At 44.6% G+C, this 8,738-nt stretch overlaps 2 protein-coding genes across 9 annotated transcripts in view; one reads left to right on the forward strand and one right to left on the reverse strand.

Annotated features, from left to right (window-relative positions):
* The window catches only part of pdf (peptide deformylase, mitochondrial), a 2,624-nt gene extending 549 nt beyond the window's left edge, over positions 1-2,075 (forward strand). For all 4 annotated transcript variants that reach the window (XM_020612766.1, XM_020612764.1, XM_020612767.1 and 1 more), the window contains exons 2-3: positions 85-757; positions 1,052-2,075. In XM_020612766.1, coding sequence (XP_020468422.1) covers positions 139-757; positions 1,052-1,209 — 777 coding nt within the window. In that variant the 5' untranslated portion in view covers positions 85-138 and the 3' untranslated portion in view covers positions 1,210-2,075. The remainder of the gene's footprint in view (positions 1-84; positions 758-1,051) is intronic.
* A 1,535-nt stretch (positions 2,076-3,610) lies between these two features.
* Positions 3,611-8,726, reverse strand: spata2l (spermatogenesis associated 2-like). Of its 5 annotated transcripts, none has more exons than XM_020612751.1 (5): positions 8,599-8,726; positions 8,233-8,279; positions 6,671-7,023; positions 6,119-6,412; positions 3,611-5,566 (listed from the first exon to the last, which is right to left on the reverse strand). In XM_020612751.1, exons 3-5 carry the CDS (start codon positions 7,019-7,021, stop codon positions 4,586-4,588), a joined length of 1,626 nt encoding a protein of 541 aa, XP_020468407.1. In that variant the 5' UTR covers positions 7,022-7,023; positions 8,233-8,279; positions 8,599-8,726; the 3' UTR covers positions 3,611-4,585. The 5 variants fall into 5 exon arrangements, with proteins under 5 accessions (XP_020468407.1, XP_020468408.1, XP_020468410.1 ...); XM_020612752.1 differs by having other exon boundaries at positions 6,671-7,026; XM_020612754.1 differs by lacking the exon at positions 8,233-8,279.
* Between the last annotated feature and the right edge of the window lie 12 nt (positions 8,727-8,738).

The following is an 8,738-nucleotide window of genomic DNA, read 5'->3' on the forward strand; positions in this document are numbered from 1 at the left end:
TCAATGCAGTGACCTCAGTCCAAAAACATGACACCCAGTCTTTATCACACGTTTAAGAACCTTCTTTTTTTTTTATCCCTACAGCACCGTATGTCACCTCGTTGACGTGGGCTACAGCACGCAATCTGCAGATCCACCATGAACACACAATCATGCATATGTCTGCTTCGGCTGTCCAGGATGGGGCTCAGACTTCAGGCATCCAATGCCACTCGCTGCAGAACCAGAGTAACAACAGTGACTTCCACTTGTCTTTCACATGCCTCACCTGACTCACCTGTACCCTGCAGACGCTCTTACTCTAGCAACATCAGGGTCCGCTCCTACCTTCAGTACATGAAACGCAAGGTTTTCTCTCCTCCCAGGCCTCCATACAGTCATGTGTGCCAGGTAGGGGACCCTGTGCTGCGTTCACACGTAGCTGCTGTTGACCCCGCAGCTGTAACAGGCCCTGAGATCCAACAAGTTATTAACACCATGGTGAAAGTAATGCAGAGGCTTGAGTGTGTGGGGCTGAGTGCACCTCAGATCGGGGTGCCACTCCGCATCTTGGCCCTGGAATATCCTCAGAAGATATTGGATAAAAGTTCACCCACACTGAGGGAGGTCCGTGGACTCTCCGTCCAGCCCCTGAGGATTTTTGTCAACCCCCAGATGAGGGTGCTGGATGGACGAACTGTACTTTTTCAGGAGGCCTGTGAGAGCATCTCGGGCTTCTCTGCCACAGTTCCTCGCTACCTGTCTGTTGAGGTGTCTGGTACGCACACTCAGAGCTTAATCCTGTGTTTCCTATATTGTTTTTAGAAATTTATAACATTTGTGCCAACTCTCATCTGTTCATTCCGAGTCTCTTGGGGCTGAATAAAATGTGGCTTTGTGATTCACCCAAAATATAAAGAAGTTTCAAAATGCAGAACCTGTTGGTGAGGGTTTTCATCCTATGCAAACTCTCTGATGGGATGCTAAGTATCATATTTGCAGATGCATTAAATGGCAACCGCTAATCCCTTTTTGCATATTTGTTTTGTCCCTGTGAATGCTCATCCTACAGGTCTGAATGAGAAGGGTGAAGCTGTCACATGGCAGGCCAGTGGATGGCCAGCTCGTATCCTCCAACATGAGATGGACCACCTGCATGGGGTCCTCTACATTGACCGCATGGACAGCAAGACCTTCATCAACATCAACTGGCAAACGCATAACGAATAGACAGCACGACAGAGCACAAACATTGAAATGTTGCTGATGCTTCAGCTTTCCCATGAAAACCTTTGGGGGATGCACAGAGTGATAACATTCTAGTTGTTGATTCAGGTTGTGATAAGATATCAGGATCAGGATCGCTGTGGCCCGTTTTGACTGAAAATCCATCACTACAAGTGTTTTTGTGATTACTAGAGGCTGTGGGGAAGCATCCCAGAGCAGTTATATTTAAAAGTGCAAGCCAAGATTAAGTTCTCAGGACTATGTTTGATGAATGAAGAGGCTGATATGTTCACAATAAAATGAGTAAATCATGTCCTCCATATTGAGCAACGCCACTATGGTACTACTTAGAGTTGGAGAAACATGCTTGTAGAACAAAGACCATCACCCATTTTTCTCAATGGCTGCCATGTGTTCAGTTGATATAAAATATGAGTCAAGATTTCCAAAAGGTAGTATAGCTTGATCAAAAATCTATAGGAATTTCTTAGATACTGGTTAAAAACTCATCCTTATGGGCAGATTTACAGCACTGGAGAAGGCAAAAATGGGTGACTGCATATGAACTGTGGGAACAATTTGTTATTCGTGTGCATTTGTAAATTGCATATGCATCGCTACTGAGTTAAAGTAGGCAGCTGCTGGGATGAGGCTGGGAAAAGCAGAAATTGTTCAACTCTGTGGCTGAAGACCCAGCCTTGACTTCTTTAGATAGGAAACTTTGTTGCTCACTGAAACTTACTCCCGTCCTCCCCCACAGCCGATTTACTGCACCCGTTTATTCCTGTATAAAGAACTTCTGTGCTCTCTCCACCTCCTTGTGTATTCATTGAGCCCTTCTGCTCAAAAAGCTTTTAATAAAAAAGACAAAAGGGTCTCAATCTGTAAGATTTGATTCTTATAAGCTCTAGTTACTTTATAAGCTTTAGTTAGTTTTCATAACTTTATTTCCTTGTTTATACATATTACAGCTGTATTGATGATTGTCCAGAACTACTGAGCTTTGGTTATTTTTAATACATTTATATTCCTTGCCTATATATACACCCATTGAGCAGTGCATCTTGAGATCAAGATCAGGGTGCCGGAGACACACACACACCTGGTCTAGATCACACATCAGCATGCAAGCACAGGCAGGGGTTGACCTACTTAAACCAAATGGCCAACAGGATTACGAAGTGTGGAATGTCCAGGGCGGAGTAGCCCAAGAACTTAAAAGTATTGTGAAAACGTAACTCGTGGCTCAGAGAATGGAATTCCTGCGGGAGCTCGGTCTCTCTGATCCCAGCGCTGTATGGCTATACCTGTGCTCAGACGTCCAGTAAACTTTCTGTTGATTTTAAATGGTCCTCTCGTGTCTTCACTTCTCGCACTTTCAATAAAAGAATGTGGGTAAAATCTAACAAATCCTTCTTTTATTTAATAAGAATTGTCACAACAGAACCTAATCTGGTTAGGGCAGGGGTCTTGGGACATGTCTGGGACATGAGCAGGCGTGACCCAGGAAAATCAGAGGCACTTCTAACAGCTGGAACATTTCTGCTGTTGTCAGAGACCTGCTTTGATGCTTGGGACAAACATTTATACAGTTTGTGTCCAGATAACCCAAGACAAAAATCACTGTCGTATTTAAAGAGCAAGTAGAACACCCAAATCATACAGTGCTTCAAAATAGGTCAGCAGGCTGGTCTCTGTGATGGACGCCAGGGTTCCCGCTTCTCCGGGACCAGCATGGGTTTTTGCAGTTTTGTCAGCAGGATATTCCTAAATGAGTAATTGATAATAACAACTGATAAGACTTTGATTTAACCCATGTGAGGAAAAGCCTGCACATCCTAATTAGGTGATTTATGAAGTCTATGAATTAGGACACCAGGCTGAGAAATCTGAACTGCATATGCTGGGAAACCCCACAAATGGTAGAATATTTGTATAGCGCCTTTCTATGCTTTACAGCACACTCAAAGCACTTTCACACTATTTGGCCATTCACCCATTCGCACTCCCAAACACACACACACCGGTGACATCACCGGGAGCAACTGGGGGTACAGTTGACAGACACGCCGGGAATCGAACCGCTAATCTTCCGGTTAGGAAACGACCCGCTCTACCTCCTGAGCCACAGCCGCCACAAACTGTCACTGAGCTTAAGGCTGAAACCACCAGTCAACAAAAATATAATCTCCCCCATTTTTAACAATGACCTGTGATCAACACATCTCCTTCATACTTATGTCAAATTTAGGTTAAAAAAAAAATCTGGTTCCACAATCCTGTGTGACCCGGGTTGCAGACTGCTGGTTGGATAAAGTAAGAGACATACATGTTAAACTAAGCTGTAAGAAACTTCTACTTCTCATCAACCAAACTACGAATGAATACTCAGCCAGTGAAAATGTTCTGAGAAAGGCCTTTATTTAATTAGTTAGGAAAACTATAATCTGACATATAACTGGTTTGTTCAGGGGCTCTTTCAAATATAATTCCACTGTCAACAAACTCACTTGCTCGTGTATTATAAAACATACATGTAACACAGATACTAAATGTCGCATTGACCCTTTGTACCCCAGTCTGTGTCCTGGCAACAAATGCAGACGAACACCAACTTGTGCTTTGCACCAAAGAACATTTAAGTGACTTAAGAAATGGAGATGTGACTTGTGAAGCTTTGGGTCTTTCTGCTTGTGCCAGGTAAAGACTGAACGCGTCAGGGCTTCAAGCAAAGAAAGCACAGTGACATCTGGTGGCTTGTAAAACTCAGAGCAACACTTGCAGACTGGAGCTGAGGCACTAGTGCTCTTCACTGGCTGAACAGTTTTAGATTGAAGGTCCAGTGTCAGCGTGCAGTGGGTTGATACTTATAGAAGTCACAGGAGTCGTACTGCAATGTGACAGTCATCAAACGATGCTAATCCTCTGATTACATTAGAACTAGGAGGATTTCTCTCATACGTGGCTTTCTGGTGATGATCCTCTCATCTTATTCCACTGATGTGCCTGTCGTACAGTTCAACTGCCAAACTTTAATAACTCCCTGGCTCAGTGAAGCACCAGTGGTCAGGTTCTCTTCACTTGACACAAGCTCCAGCAGCTCTACACTTCACTGAAGTCAAACAAGCTTTAACACCATCTGTCCATCTCTACAGGAACAAACTGTGATCACAACTTTGTGTCATCAATACACACAATATTTTATATATGCCCATTTACACAGTAACTGGAGGACAGTAAAGAAAGAAAGAAGACAAACTGAAGCACACTTCATACGGCACTTCAGCACTTGTCAAGGCAGCATGTGAGCTTCTGATTTACTGGGTCTGTAGTACAAATTTAAGGCGCTGTGATTTCACTAGTTGTGCTTCACTAGAGCTCACACAGGGGATGACTGGTCAAATGTTTGACCACAGCTGCACACAACAGGGCTTCTGTACCAACAATTAATACAGTACTCATTTCCACAATACCTGCACAGAACCAGAGGCTTTCTGGTGCATCGCTTCCCACATATGCACAACCCCAGTTGTTTGATGGTGTGCTGAGTTTGGCAGAAGTCTCTCATCCCTGGGCAGGAATGAGAGTGGAAGACACCACAGCTGACACACAGGACTTGAGGGTCCAGCCGGTTGAGGTTGCAGCAGTCATGGTAGGTGATTGGATGAACAGCTGTAATTATTGATTCAGGGTCATCGCACAGAAGTGAGGAGGACACTGCTGCACTGCTGCCGGTGAGAGTCGGTGGCGCTCTCATGTCAGTCACTCTGAGGCTTTTGCTCTGTGATGACACTGATCCAGACTCCTCTATTTCTTCCCTCTTCCTGTCAGGGTTTAACACATGGTGACCCCCTGCCAGGCAACCCTTAAGCAAGGCACAGGTGATATTGTGAAAGGCTCTGCAATCAACACAGTGTTGAAGATAAGGATCAGGAGACCGGTGACAGATGCAGAGGTGTTTGGCTTCCCTCTTGATAAGCCCAGCCACATCTAACTGTGACTGTAAATCTGCCGTGTCAATCCTTGACTCTTCACAGGCACGTCTGCCTTGCCTCTTGCCGGCTGAGGAGCTCCTGTCAGCATCGGACTCCAAAGGTGATATCAGCTGGCAGCTGAGTGTAGAGATGCAGGCGTGTTCGCTGGTGTGCAGGGACATGGATGACACTCCGCTGTTGTATGTTCTGGCAGCTTGGGGTGATGCACTGCTTTGAGTCATCCAGGATACAGAGTGGGGAGTTGCATCGTCACTGACAACCGCCTCACTTTGGCTGCCATTAACCTGCTCATCTGTGTACAGATCCATGTCCGCTTCACCATCATACAGATTCACCAACAACTTCTCAGTGTTATCCAAGGCAACCTGTTGGGATGCATGGACAATAAATCCTCAGTAGCAAAATGTCTGTTACCTTTCACTAGATCTCACTGATGCTGTGCTCAGTGAGCAATTCTCCAGCGTTTGGAAGTTACTTGACATGGTGCAGGGCTGAGCATTGAGCTGCAGTACTGAAACGTGCCTGTATCACTAAGTATATAAAACTGTGGAGTATTGAAAGTCAGCAGTGAATTATTCAAGCCCAAGACTTTGATTTTTCATCATCAGTGCATCAAATATAAATATTTTTATGTCTACACCCTTATTTTATGCAGATGCCTTTAAAATTCTGCCTTTATTTGGTATCTTTGGAAGCTTTGACATCTCCACTAAAACTAAAAAACAACAAAAAAAAAACATCTGTGGGCCTGAACAATGTCTGGCAGCACAGCATGAGCTTGGGATGAGTGGGGCAGAACAGGTGAGTCATAGAGAGAGAGAAAAAAAAAAAACATCCCCTCTCCACAGAGGAGCTGCTAAATGCAGCATTTCAAAAGACAGATCTCACTCCAGGGCTGATACATTTGCCAAATGTACCTGTAGGTTGTTTCCTCTCTGCCTCTCTCTCACGACACTCAGCTCCCACTGGGTCTCCCCAGCGTGCCTCCCCAGAGCCGTCAGGAGGAGGTGACACTCACAGCGGGCCAAGAAGAAGGCACAAGACAAGCAAAGAAGGTTGTTCAGAGCGCCGGGCTTTATTCTGGGTGACTGGAGACGAAGCTGCTCTGGCCGATCCGAGCTGGGCTGGTATCCTAAAAGACCGAACAGTTTCTCAACCTGTGGCATCGACAGCACCGGCTTGATAGAGTGGGTAAACACACCAGAGTACATCTGGGACACAACAGTGAAGAAGAGACAGCAAAAATGGGAAAAGATGTCAGGTTGTCACTAATAAAAATGTATTAAAAAATATATATTATTTAACCAGGAGGTCTCTTGACAATACTGCTTTTAAAAGGATCTGGCCAAAATGACAATGTAAGACAAACATCACACTACAACTCATGAACTGGGTTGTCATGGTAAAATAAAAACGCACACACACGCGCACACACACACACACACCATTCTTCTTTAAAATCAGTTTACCTTGACAGCTTTATACTCTTCCCTCCAGGGGCCGAGATATAGGTTCAGGGCCGCTTGTTCGAGGACTTCAAAAGCTTTAGCCAGGCCTCGCAGCCCTCCTCTGCCTTTGACTTGTCCACCACCGGGGGCCGTTACTGCTGCTGCCACTAGTGACTCCTCCATCACCTTCAGTGGGTCCAGGGCGAGGCAGTGCATCTCCTGAGCATCCCCAGCCTTCAGCAGCCCCTCCACCTGCTTCCATAGCTCATCATCTCTACATGCCATGCTGGAGCCTTGTCCCACAATTTGCTGCTCCAGACTGTCATCGTAGGCGACCACTAGACCCCTGGCTCTCTGCTTGAAGGTGTTCATCTCTGCTGAGTGGAAAGGCAACACGGCGTTGACACGAGGGATGAAGCTATGGCATTTGTTTTCATCTAATAATAACCGCACTGTACATGATGTAATATTTAGAGAAACGTAGTTTATGTGCTCAAGCTTTCTAGTTAGAAAATCCAAATCTTCTTAAATGTTAAATACCATGAGATGCAGTATGAGACTTGTAATGTTATATTTTGACCAGAACAAATTTAATTGGTGTACTACATAATCCAGTTTCAACTTTTGCAAAGGGCTAGGGGGCCCACTCTTCAGCTTCCATTGCTCATTTGTCAGCACAATGTTATGAATCTGCTGAATGCTGCTGGTTATCTACTGGGAACAAACGTTCAGACAGAATGCTGTGTGACCAGTAGTCATGGCTTTATAGCAGCAAAGATGTTTCCTCAGCACTGGAGGAAACCAGAGCCCCTTCAGCAGGTACATTAATGCCAGGTGCCATCCACCTTAAACGAGTCAGATTAGTCTGAAGGACATACTTGAGAATTTAAAAAATGTTCCAATCCAAATCTTATGGTAACTCTCACTCTTTATCTTTCTCCTCTTCTAAATTATGCATGTACTCGATGATCCTTCGTTGTGTTGGTTTTTCTGTTACCAGCTTTGTAAACACAAACCCAACAAAAAGGTGTTTACGATGTTAACTTGGCTTTTCAGGAAATTACAGCGATTTGACGTCGTGTCTTAGTGTCTCCCTGCGAGCTGTGATAACGCTGGACACATTACATTTACCACCTTTACCTGTGTGTAATACTGCAAATTAGGGTAGTTATCATTTGTTGAGAGCGCAAACACGCGTGATAACCAAAAGTGAAACTTAGTTCTATCTGGACCTAAAATGAAAGAAAGGGGATTTTGTTATGAGCAAACTTGTTGCGAGGCACCATTTAAACATTAATTTAGCAAAGGAAATGTTATTACTGCTATTCGTTAATGTACGGAAACAGCAGGGGGAAAAGACGCCTACGACTCAGTTTGGGGTTAGCATTAGCTTAGCTAGCTAGGTTTCCTACGTAAACTGTGGCGTTCTCACTTTTTTTGACGGAAACGACATTTCTTATACATATGTGCTCATTTAAACTCTTTTCCTTGTTCTATTTAAAACGCATTTGTCATAAAATCCCACTACAAAACCTGTCAGAAACGTGGAAACTGTTTTTCAATTCGGCTAACATACCACTTACCTATCAACGAAAAGCCAGCCTTTGGAAAGGTCTCAGCCCACTGTCACCTGCGGGGACAGACCCAGGAAGTAGCCTCACATTTCCCCAGGAAAAGCAGAAATATCAAAGGAAGAACAGTTTCTTGTTGTTTTGGACACACGCCGAATTAACGTTAAAGGTTGGCTCTCGTTGACTTACAATACGTTGTTCTTCCTGTTTTAAAAGCCACGGCCTTTTGCTGACAGACATTGCAAAATTAATTACAAATATTATGAACATCCCAAGCCAAGAGACAATTACGACTGTCGAGGCTAATGTGCCGTTACCTCGCAGCTACAACCGTGACAGCCTGAGCTTTGGCTAACACATCAGAGAACACAAACTCACCTGTATCGGCAACTTATTCCGATGTTTATCACTGAATCGTGTAGCTAAAAAGTCTCCAGGCACACACCGTCTAGCCCGGCCACCCGAGGTGAAGTAAACATTGTCACGTGGCACGGATTCCCGGCCCTAAACAGGGGCAT

Source organism: Monopterus albus, unplaced genomic scaffold (assembly GCF_001952655.1).
Source record: "Monopterus albus unplaced genomic scaffold, M_albus_1.0 scaffold127.1, whole genome shotgun sequence".
Lineage (NCBI taxonomy): Eukaryota > Metazoa > Chordata > Actinopteri > Synbranchiformes > Synbranchidae > Monopterus > Monopterus albus.

Excerpts from the sequence above, each read along its gene's own strand:
- spata2l (XM_020612754.1), bottom strand. The coding sequence starts at position 7,021 with ATGAACACCTTCAAGCAGAGAGCCAGGGGTCTAGTGGTCGCCTACGAT. Across the intron at positions 6,413-6,670 it reads AAGAGTATAAAGCTGTCAAG|ATGTACTCTGGTGTGTTTAC; the intron begins GTAAACTGATTT and ends GTTGTGTCCCAG. Across the intron at positions 5,567-6,118 it reads AGAGAGGAAACAACCTACAG|GTTGCCTTGGATAACACTGA; the intron begins GTACATTTGGCA and ends GCATCCCAACAG.